Raw genomic sequence first — 12441 nt, forward strand, 5'->3', positions numbered from 1 at the left:
CACAGAGGAAAGGTGCAGGGGAAGGCGTAGGGCAGCGCATCTGCCCTGTAACCCTGCTGAATCCAAAGTATCCTCAGGTACAATTACTTAGGAGCTACTTAAAGGGGAAATCCAATCCAAATATAAGTTAGTCTGATAAAAAAGAGTCAAATGTTACGAGTTCAATGGTATAAATTGATCGAAATTGGATGAAAAATAAGGAAGTTATGACATTTTGAAGTTTCGCTTTTTTTTTTCTTTTTTTTTTGGGGGGGGGGGAAACCGTTCTTAAACAGTCAATATGAATATGCAAATGGCAAAGTAAGCATGTCATTCCCTCACAACTTACCATATACATAAATAGTTTGTACATAAAATTTTGAAATTTCCAGTTTTTCATTCAAATGCAATTATGCCCATGGCTCAAATCCTCATATGTCTATTCGGTGATCACTATTCTGAAGTTATTCAATCCAGAATGTCATGTTTCATACTTCAATGACAGAAACATTGAATTTTTGTCATTTTTTTGTACACGATCGATGGAAAATTGTGAGGGTATGACATGGCTACCTCACTCATTTGCATATTCATACCCACTGTACAAGAACTGATTTGGAGAAATTATCAAAACTTCAAAATTTCATAACTTCCATATTTTTCATCCGATTTCAGTCAAATTTTTACTGTTGAACTTGTGAAATTTTTCTCTCTCTTTTTTTTTTTTTTATCAGACTAACTTATATTTGGACTGGATGTCCTCTTTAACTCTTTTCAAGAAAAAAGTTAGTAATTTCCTATCTTGAGGTACTGTATATGATGCACCATGTGATACCCAAGGGTACCATGTTGTATGTCGCCATCTTGTATTGGCAGGGAGTATATTTACACACAGCCATCATGGAGGTCAAAATTTTAATAGCACTAGGGGATAATGATCCCTATGCCCTGTAATGAAGCTTTTGACCGTAACACACAATAATGACAATAATGATACTACCTTACAACTTTTTCAAAACATGTTATTACAATTTTGAACAGTAATTCAGAATGAAATCATACTTAATTTTTAATTTTAAACTTAATTTTACTTCTTCCGTTGACTCATAATGTATAGTGCGGTGCTGTTGTTGGTGTGCAACATTGAAATCATTGGTGTAGTGTGTGTGATGAGTGCTGATGTTATGATGCTGCTGCACTGCTGATCTCATTGTTACAACAATATTTTCTTCTGCTAAGCACTAGAAATCACTTACACCTATTTTTTGGTTACGCAGGGCACAGCACTACAAAAAGCAATGTAACATCTTGGCAGATTTCTATTTTGGTACCCCAGGGTACTAAAAACTGCATCAATTATAGCATTTGTGTTTGATAGGAAGCAAAACATTTGCCAGTGGTTGATTTCCTAATTCTTGGGAAACAAACAAAATTTCTGAAATAAAAAAAGGATGCCCATCTGTAAATTCATTCTGTCATTTCATCCACATCATCTACAGCGAAATTGACAACAGCATACAGTGAAGATGATAACAGTAACAACAACAATAATAGCAACAACAGCAACAACAAAGACAACAACAATAGTAATAATAATGATAAATTCTCCAACCAGCATTCAGTAGTAATCCACAATGAACTACAAATACACAGAGAAAGCGAACAGCTACCGTTCTGGCAGAAGCGCCCTGTTGTGGAAGGCAGCTTGAGCCGAGCATGGCGACCGCTAGAAGCTCACCTGGTTTCTTGGCGGGTGGGGGTTTTAACGGCTTTAGCGACTTCCTCAAATCCTGCGGACTCACTCCCTCTCCTGCTAAACGATGCGACACAGGGTGCAGAGAACAGTGACGTTATTACGGAAACATGTTTTTCACAAGATGGGCATGGATTGTAGAACAACATTTCATGCTCCAAAAATAGCAGCATCCCCCCAAAAAAAGAGGAAAAAAAAACAATCAATAGATAAATAAATAAATAACAATAAAGAAATCTTGCCCTGATGTATTTGAACTCACCGAAATTTCACCTCCTAAACTGGAAAGTGCTGCTTGAAAAGAGCTTGCAATTTTCTTTTGAAGAGCATCAAGAGAAATATAACTATGTCAGATTACAATGCTCAATGCAACTTTTTTATTCCTTACCTGTTGGATAATTGCAACAATTGAAAAGATAGAGGTGTACGGCTGATTCTTCTTCTCTAAAAAAAACAAAAACGAAAACACAAAAACTCACTACAATGCATATTGCAACCATGGACTTCTAGTGAGAGTGCCAGCACACCACCTACCCCGAGCGTCTCTGAAAAAGGTGCCGAAAGTTTTTGGTGACAGTGCAACCACTATGTACAGACCACTGCTGGTTTGTTTCAGGGAAATGTAATGCTCGAAAAGTGCACTTCTCTCTACACGTGACTATTTTTTTTTCTATGTCGGAAAGGCTTTCAGAGCAGAAAATGGACTTTCTGTAACTATACCTAGATGGTTTCTTTTTCTTATATCTAGAAGAAAAAAAAAAACATATTCGCGGCGGGAGAATGTACCCAACAAGTTAGATTGATTACAATAGATTCAGTTTCAAGGAAAGAGCCATTTTGCAGTAGTAATGAAGGAAAACAATAAAGAAATTCTTAATACAATGTGGATTGTGGATAATTACGCATAGTTAGGCATGGGCTCTTTGTTTGCTATTGCTTATAGGCACAAATTCTTTGCTCTCATTAAATATCAAAATGATTTACTTTTGGGGCAAATTCTCCGTTTTAAGCCTGTTGCCATAATGTACATAAAAATGTGTGGGAATTGCAATGTGTGTCTTTGAATGCCTTTCTATTTCTTTGGAGAACCTTATCCTGTGAGAAATCAGAAGGACCTAGCGTGGCAGAAACGTTACTAAGTGATTTGATTTCAGAGAAGTGAACCACATGTACATTGAATGTAACCCACATTGTAAACATGCAAGCAATGAAATGACATTCAGAGAAGGCGAATATTTCCCAAAGAAAGCCCCAGCTCCCTATGACATGAATGCAGTGGTATCTACCTGGTTTGGAAGCAACAGGTGGTTTCTTGGCTATAAGCGAGTGTCTGGGACTGACACTGGGCTTGGGTTTGGGGGTCAGCTCCAGAGCTGGCTTGGGCGCTATGTGTTTCGACTGGACGGCAGTCTTTGGTGGCGGGGCTTCCTTAGCCTCGGTGACCTCTTTGGCGTCCGGCTGACTCTTCTGCGAGTTGTTGTTGATGACGAGCGGGGGCTGGCTGTCGGACGCCGAGCTTGCACGCTTCACTTTCTCCTGCGAGCTGGAGTCATCCTTCGCGCTCTCCTCCGTCGCCGGGGTAACAGCTGCATCGCTGGTGGTCTCGTCCTTCTTTTGTTCGCTGGCCCCGCCCTCCTGTTCCCCATCATTGACTTCTGCCGGGGTGACATCCTCACTGTCACCGGTTGCTGCCGGCTCAATGTCTTCCGTTGTTTCATCCTTCTTGGAGTCCTCAGAAACATTCTCCTCTTCCTTCATTTTCACTTCTTTTACATCCTCCTTCTCATCCTCCTTCGCCGCTTCCTGCTCTTTCTCCTGCTGCACCTCCTCGGCTCTGTCAGTGCTGGCTTCCTCCTTGGTGTCTTTGACGGCCTCCTCCGGCTTATCCTCTTTGTCCTCTGCAGGTTTGCTTTCATCTCCATCTGTTGGTGGTTCCTCGGGCGTGGCGGCGATATCCTCGCTTTGCTCGTGTTTGTCATCTGGCATGACGATGGGGGTCTGCTGCTTGTCTTCTGCGGGTGTTTCTTCTTCTTTAACCTCCGCTACCAGTGCTGGCGCAACGACTGCGGGAGTCTTCTGGGTCTGCTCGGCTTCGGCACTGAGGGATCTCCGTGGAGATGGCACCGGCCTGGGTGCCGCTGTTGGGGTCTGCCTGGGAGAGGTCGGTGTCAGAGACGGTGTCGGCGAGGTGGGCTTGGGGCTCGGAGATGGGGATTGGGATGGAGATTTCAGCGAGGAAGAAGGGCTTGGGCCTGGAGACTTTGGAAGGACCAGGGCCGGTTTGTTGGCGGCCCTCTCTGCTGTTGGTGGTGATGAGCTTGGGCTAGTCTTCTTGCCCAGGGGTTTTGCGGCGGGTGCGATAGATGGCTTGGATTCAGCTGCACTCTCTCTCATCTCCTGCGAGGTAAAAAATGAAATCAATACTCTCACAACACAGATCTCTCTCCTCTAACAACATGTACATTGTAAGTAGCCATTACAGCTTAGGAAACCCTCCAATAAAGCATTAATGCTTCGTATTTTAGAATTTTTGACAAATGATCATCTATCAAATTTAGAACACACATCAAAAGGAATGGTTGATGTCAAGAGAAAAATAAATTGAAAATTAGTCAAAAGTTGAGAGATAGTGCTTCTCAGGCCAAACATGAGAGTGTTTTGAACTTACTTCTCTAAAGCTCAAAGTCTGATTAAAAGTTACTTTGATATTCTGGCTACGTAACATATGCATGAGTGTGTGTGGAGACCAGGGATTGACGCTTTTATAACACAGCTAAATTATTTATTAAAAATAATGACCATTTGGAATGAAACCAGTGATAAGTAATAATACACATATCAGCAGAACATTGAAACAAACTCTGATATTACAAAATGTGCGACCATTTGATAGCTACGTGTATCTGGGACTTGGAAAACAGTTGGTATGAAACCTCAAATGATTTGCAATCAAATTTTGAAGCTGCCTTTTTCTTGAAAATTGTCCCGATCAGTATGAGAGTTGGGTCATGAAGCCAGTGTCTCCGCTCTGAGAGAGCGCTCTGAGAGAGCATTCATCACACAGCAGACTAAACACAAGACCAACGTGAAGCAAGTTTTCTCTTCCCACCTAACTTGGTGGTGGCATGCATTGCACTGCCAAAAACAATTCTCCCCATTCCCAATTGTATACAGCGTATAAAAGTAAACACTTTGTCGCTAACGGTAGGGTCCGTACACTGGAATATGCTACGTGCAAACGAAGAAGGTGATCTAGCAGGGAACATGTAGAGGTCAAGCGGGTCAAACTTTTGGTGTTCATTCGTACACTTTCGATGTTGCCAAGTTACTGTGCAGCAGGCATGGGCATAGCACATTGTACATGTATGTGGTAATCACATCTTCACTTTTTCCCTTTTTTATCATGACTAAAACATTGTCAATTCACAATAGAAATGTATTTTCAGAGCTTACATATGTGAATGACCTTATATTTCTTTTCCCAACACAACAATTGCTTAGAAAACCTACAAAACTACTGTAGTTTGGAGGAGATAAGAGATAGCATTCCATGTTTTTTGTGTACGATCAAATTTGTTAATCAGTTGCAATGAAAACATCTTGACGGAAGAATTTCATGAATTTGAACGATCAAATAGAGCCTGCACAATGCACCGGCATAATATTGTCAACACATTGTTACGGAAATTAAATAGCGCCACAGTTTTTACAGCTTTATATGCGACAGGGAGAATTCTCACATGACACATGGCACATATTAATCTCTCTCTTACCCTCTTCTTCTTCATCTCCGCCATGACGTTTGCGCCGAACGGGTTCACGCCCGTAACGGCACGGGGTGGGATCATGGCCTGCTTTGGTTTGGCCACTGGGGGCGTTGACGGCTCTGCCTCTTTCTCTGCCGGGGGGAGCATCACCTCCTCCTTACGCTCTTCTGTTCATTGAAGGGAAAGGGGGTGGGGTTGGTTGGGGGAGGGGGCCAGGCGGAAAGGAGATGGCAAAGCATTGCATTTGACAATGAAAACATTTACTGCAGAATGTGTGTTTGTTTGTGTCTCATGGCCTGCATGGTTTCTAGCATTCTAGCCCGAAGAGCAATGAATATATGGCAATTCCCTTTTTTCCCCTTTTTGGATGCATTCATCTGCAGGTCTAAAATGTCAAGAAAATATTGCTTTGATAGCAACTCTTGCTGCAATGGCAGGTGTCATGGTCACATGACAGGAATTCTGCTTCCCGATTGGCTGTTGCCACAAGAAGTTGCCATTCTAGCAAGAATTGCTTTCATAACACCTTTTATGAAATGAGACTCGGCTGTGCTGGTGATTTTAAAAGCACATAAAAACAAAACAAAACAAAAAAAGAAAACCCCAAACCTGGGAAAATGATCACTCTATGGGTATCAGTAAATGGAGAAAAATAATATGGCTTTAATAAGTGTATGTGCTCAGTGGGAATTGAAAGAAATATGTGTGTTCCATGATTACGATATACTGCTTGAGTTTTCTTCTTTTTTTTTTTAATTGACGAATATAATATACATGTACATGCCTACAGGAAATATGTTACTCCATTTCATAAAGTACAAAATGATGAAGAGCTTAAATGCAATAACATGAAAATGGCCTACATTGGTTTTTGCATACAAATTCTCCAAATACACTATGGTTTTTAATTACTGCATTCTAAAGTGAAAATTCTGAAGCAGTGCCATGACTGTACTTGCGAACCAGTTTTGCAGAGCAAGAAAATTATAATTCCCCAAACAATAAAATTTGAGCTATATCACACAAATGTAAATGTTAAAAACATTTGAACGAAGGTATACTTTATCAAGTTATTCAATTTATTCAAATTCATGAAATTTTCACCTCGATGTAGGGCAATTTGTCAATCAGTTGCAATTATTCAATCTATTCCTGAAAAAAAATTCTAGACTGTTTGAGAGGGTTTAACATTTTCTATTTTATAATTATCTTTGAAATACAAGAGTATTTTTGCACTTGAAACCCAAGATGACAGATACCCATGTCCCTAAAAAAAAAGTTTGCACTGTGCTGTGCTAAAATGATTCAACATTGTGAATGTCTTACTAAGTGTAAGGACACAATGCTAATTTTTGCTTCAAGGTAAAAATTGAAAATGAAAGTTCAGGTTTCCTGAAAACTGAAAACTATTGTATATTAGCCATGGTGACACATTTGCTCCTGCGACAATTGCTCCGGTCTTGCTTTCTCCTAGGACGTAAGGGTTACGGTTAGGGTTTAGGTTTAGTGATTGGGGTTTAGGTTTAGTTTGATATGAAGATTTGGATTAGGGTTAGGGTTATGTTTGTTGGTAGAATTTATGATTAGCTTAGTGTGTAGAAATTTCATGGCAGCAATTGTCGCAGGAGCAAATGTCATGGGACTATTAGACATATATTTCTTGAGGACAGCATGTTGTGAGCAGTGCATTTTGCGAATTTACCGACAATGCCAGAAGTGGACAAATTTGAGAACTCCATGAGGAAACAAGAAATGAGCATCATCCCTTTCCAAGAAGCAAGGTTAGCTCTTTCCCACCTCAAGGAAGATTAGACGGTGCAATTTGCTCCAGAACGTAATACTTTGGCATGCTATAAATCTTGCAAAAAAATTAGTATGCACGAAGAAAACAGAACAAAACCATTTCCTTAGCATACGGCCTACGCGGTAATCATCAAGCACATTTGCCTGTCACTGCACCAACGAAAATACATGACTTTGTTTCTTAGTGTGCAAAGTGATGAGATAGTACTTCTCGTGTGAATGCTACCTCATGAGAACACAAAATACAGATGTAAACTTGACATGCAAACATGCAGACATAACAAATCAAAATGTTGAATCTGCAGAACAGTGAAATACGGCAGGATTATACTTTTGTTTGTTTGTTTGTTTTTTGCTTTTGGTTCTTTGGTTATTTTCTTGCTTTTTTTTCTGGCGGGATCTTCTACAATGAGTAATTTGTATGTAAATTACCAGCTGGTTGGAACTGAAATTCAAAAGATACGAATGGATCCTGATTCTCCTGAGAGAATTTTCATGGGTGAATGGATACATGCATAGATTGCATATGCACAAATTTTGTGTATCTGAATGCTCATATACAATTTGAGACATGTCCAAGGAATTAGAGTCACGTTTTTTAAGCATGGATGTTTCAGCATCATTCGAAAGATTATTGTACATTCACATGACACTTTCGCATGTCTGAATGGACTCATACTGGTGTCCAGAAAGTGGGCGAGGGATATTCGCTGTCCTAGCTGCATTCACATTGACTTCTACTTCAAGACTGACTAGGATGTGCAAGTCCCTGTGTCAACACAGTGTGCAGGAATTTTCTTGAAGTCCAGGGAGGTGTTTCATAAAGCTGTTCGTAAAGTGACAAACGACTTACGAGCGACTGGTGATCAGTTCTTGTGCTGAATTATGGAAATTCTGATAAGTATGGCACATTGGAACTGATCAGCGGTCGCTCGTAAGTCGTTCGTAACTTTACGAACAGCTTTATGAAACAGGGCCCAGGTACTTGAGCATGAGTGTGATTTCTGACTCTGATTATGAGTCAGAGCTTCCAATGTAACACGATTATGATATGATTGTACATAGTCTGAATGTACTCGTACAGTTGCCATGTGTACAGGGCAGGTAATCTGAATGCTCCCCTACCATTGTTGAGTTTCAGGGCATGCAGTCTGAATGCTCTCATACGACTGTCATATTAGAGGGCAGTATATCTGAATGTTCCCATGTCAGTATATTGGCAAAATATTTGAATGCTCCATGCTCCTGAAAACTCTGGACATTGTTGATAAAGAAGGGTTTAGCTTTATGCATGTCTTTAGTGCTAATTCTTCTATTAAAGGGGAATGAAACACAAATATACATTTCATGGACTGAGGGAGTGCAGCCATATTAGAACACATCAGTGAAAGTTTTTAAAAAATTTGACAATCTGTTCAAAAAATTGTGAATCTTTAAAGTTTCGGTGCAGCCATTGCTACATATGCAGATTTGAAGACCATGACAGTTTGTGACGTCAATGTACAACAATGACATAAAGAATATATAAAGAGAAGTCTTTAGTTATGACAAGCACAATACTCATATTTTTTTGAATTGTTATTGAGATACAAAGCTAAAAAAAAGCAAGCCAAGTGCTCTAATTGCATTATGCTGGAAAAATTGAATTTTACGGAATTCTCTTGAGATTTTCTGTATATCGTTGTTCTGCACTGACATCATGAATTATTGTAGTCTTCTCATCGGCCACACCGAAACTTAAAAAAAGTGAAACTTCTGAATGGAATGTCCGATTTTCCTAAAAGCTTCACTGATGTCTTCTATGAATGTGGCTGCATTCCCTTAATTCACATATTGTGATATATTCGAGTTTCATTCTCCTTTAAAAGAGTCTCAGGTACTTGTGCAATCTCTATAAGAACATGCTCCACGTACATGTAGCATGATAGCAATAAAAAAATAAAAGAACCCAGTGAAGCTCTTCTTTGTCACACCATGATTACCTTCTTTGGGAGGTTCGGGCGTGGACTCGGGGCGTGGTGACTTGACCTCAATGGTCGGTGAATCCGCTGCGGGAGGGGTTCCAGTATCCGACTCATCGATAGATTGTTGACTACTGAAAACGGCAAAGGGGACAAACACAGAGTACTGCATATAAAAGCCATTTAATTTTGTGAATATCCCCGAGTCGCTACTGGTTCCCTAATATGACATCTTTTGAAAATATTGTAACCTATACTTTGATCCTCTGTTGCACAAAAATTATGACCATACGCTATCAAGATCTAACCTGATTTAATTCATTCTGTGTATATAGCACCAATTAACAAAGCCTCAAGTGCGTTTTTAGTTCAAATTTGTATAAGACCAAGGCTCGCCCGTGCTGGTGCTTGGGTGGCACCCTGCAGTGAAAAAGTAAAATGTTTAACAGTCATAGATATTTGGGTAGATTTTTCTTTTCAAAATGGAACCCCTATGGCATCATAGAAATATTGTCATTGTCTATTCCACTTTCTGCTGTATGCAGGCATTTTTGTCACATTTTGATAGCCTCTAGCTAGTAAATACTGATGTAAGAGTTGCATGTTAAAACAACAAAATGTGAAAGCAGTGAACTACACACAGGCCTTTATATGTAGCTATCACTCTTCTAGTGCTGCCCTCAGTAAAAATCTTACAGCAAATACCAATTAAATTTCTGACTCATGCTCATGCCTTAACAACACTGACCATCTTTACAGAGACTCCAACCCTCAGAATCTCTAGAACTGGAAATTTGCCCAGCAGGACAAATAAAAACTTGCTATATGTTGGGCAAGTAGAATGAATTGGTACTTGTCCGTTCAAACTGCACTGTGTTATGAGGCCCCTGCCCTAAGGCATGGGGAAGTGGTAGAGACGTACAACCTGTTCTTTGTGATATTCTCCCCCACCTCTTGTGTGATCCTTGCTTGTCCTTCTTTTCACTCTTCTTCTCCTTCTCCTTCTTCTCCTTTTCCTTCTTCTTCTTCTCCTTGGCCTCCTTCTCCTTCTTGGAATCCTCCTTTTTGCTCTTCTTGCCGTCCTTCTTCTCCTCCGCCTTGTCCCCTCGCCCAAACCAGGTCTTGAGGAATCCCGACTTCTTGCTTCCGGTCTCCTTGGGGCTTTCCTTTGCCGCCGGCTTGTTCCTGTGTGTGATTAGAGAATATAAAATGGGTTCAAGAACGTAGCCAATAGGAAGCGCTGAAATGAGTCACGTGGGCTTTGATTACTTTAGTACCATTGCACTGCAGTACCAGTGCGCACTCAATCAGTTGTTACAAGTGCGTCGCGCGCTACTATACGCGCTGTCAATACCTGTAAACAACTTCTAGTTCGGGCTGCGTATGCCGGCCGGCCTTTCTTGTGTGCATAACATACTTTTGTATTATGTGGCGTACGTATACAGTACTCTTATACGTACAGTACTTACATGTGCGGGATTTCCGAGTGCGACGTGCTTGACTCGACTCTCGAGAGCGAGTGCTACATGTAGCTGACTGGACTATTGAGCCACAAAGGTACGTGAAAATGCTGTTAGTTTTCGACCCATTTTATAAAACAAATGATGCACAGGATTATTTCGTGGCGTTAGTGGAGACGCAGCTCACTCTCGGGTATTTACAATGTAGTGCAACATACACTCGGCTTCGCCTCGTGCATGTTTCACAATTGTAAATACCCTCGAGTGCGCTACGCCTACACTAACGCACTCTATCCTGTGCATCATTTGTATAATGTGGAATTGCTGTGTTAATGAGAGGGGGAAATATCCAAACGTTTCCTCTTTGTTCTTGTGTTGTATTACTGGGACTATGTACAGTATGTCCAAAAAAAAAATATATAAAAAAATAACTATCAGATTTTTGCATTGATAACACCCAATATTAATAAATCATCTAAATGCTACTTCAGGGTTTTGAAATATAACATCTTAACTCTATTTTGCAGAAAATCCCATTCAATTTGGTTACGTGGTCACAGAGAAATGTGGATTATTGTAAAGCATGTCATGAGTCTGATTCCTCCAAGTTTAGCACTTGGGTGCTCTTGGAACTGCATATAATGTGTGAACACAATAGACAGAACTTGGAGGGAAGAGATTCCTGACATGCTCTACAAAATTCCTCATTTCTCTTCGACCACTGAAGCAAATTGAATGGGGTTTTCTGTAAGATGTGGGCAATGAGTTGCAGTTTCATACCCTGAAATTGTATTTGGATTGATTCTCTATTTTCAAAGTTATCGTCGCGGAGGGTACCATAATTTTTTAATGACATACGGTGCACGTAATGCAAATGCATGCTGACTTGTGTTGATTCATGCTACCCTTTCCAAATTATTATACATGACTATTACAAAAGACAATGCTGGGAAAACATGCCAGTTAGGCTCAGTCTACGGGAAAATGCATTCCACTGTCTTTTGTTACTCATATCAACACTTGAGTGATGATTGACAGATGACGTCACAGGCAGCTTCTTGGTTTTGGAAGGTTTTCTTTGTTTTTTGTTTTTTCAAAGCCAAGTAATCTGAAGAAAAATAATAGAAATATCATCATAAGATATATGGCACATATTTAGACATTTTTTTTTTCCGACCACATAAATGATGGTGCTATGAATCAATACAAGCCAACATGCATTTGCATTTGCACTGCACTGTTCCTATAATTAATACAGTATCATCAGTAGACACAAACAAAATCACAAAAATATTACTGGAGTACTGGACAAAATTTCAGCTTATATGAAAATTACATGGTTCTTCAACTTGATGCTGATATAATTATGTTGCAAGTGAAATTATTCCCCTGTCTTCGTAAGGAGGCAAGTCATATGCTCTTTGATTGAGCAACATCTACCCTCAAATCACATTTATGTATCGGTTAACCTCAAAGTCTTACATGTACTATATGTCATGCCCTTGTATGGGTTTCATTAATTCTTCTCATAGGGTTCTAACTGTGTAGATTTCTAACATCTAATCAAACTGGGGAAACTGAATGTGTCTATTTCTGTATTCATTAACCCCTAGGGGACGAGTCCCGAGTACACTCGGGCAGGTATCTATGGGAAATGCGTGTTGTAGCAAAATCAGTCCGTCCTCAACTGGTTAAGAATCTGTATTTGTACCACTACA

General features: G+C 40.1%; 1 protein-coding gene across 1 annotated transcript in view; it reads right to left on the bottom strand.

Annotated features, from left to right (window-relative positions):
* The window catches only part of LOC140233336 (uncharacterized), a 93123-nt gene that overhangs the window by 1992 nt on the left and 78690 nt on the right, over positions 1 to 12441 (bottom strand). The window contains exons 25-29 of the mRNA XM_072313445.1: positions 10215 to 10448; positions 9285 to 9397; positions 5506 to 5666; positions 3019 to 4129; positions 1718 to 1789 (exon numbers count right to left, since the gene is read on the bottom strand). Coding sequence (XP_072169546.1) covers positions 1718 to 1789; positions 3019 to 4129; positions 5506 to 5666; positions 9285 to 9397; positions 10215 to 10448 — 1691 coding nt within the window. The remainder of the gene's footprint in view (positions 1 to 1717; positions 1790 to 3018; positions 4130 to 5505; positions 5667 to 9284; positions 9398 to 10214; positions 10449 to 12441) is intronic.

Source organism: Diadema setosum, chromosome 9 (assembly GCF_964275005.1).
Source record: "Diadema setosum chromosome 9, eeDiaSeto1, whole genome shotgun sequence".
NCBI classification, from domain to species: domain Eukaryota; kingdom Metazoa; phylum Echinodermata; class Echinoidea; order Diadematoida; family Diadematidae; genus Diadema; species Diadema setosum.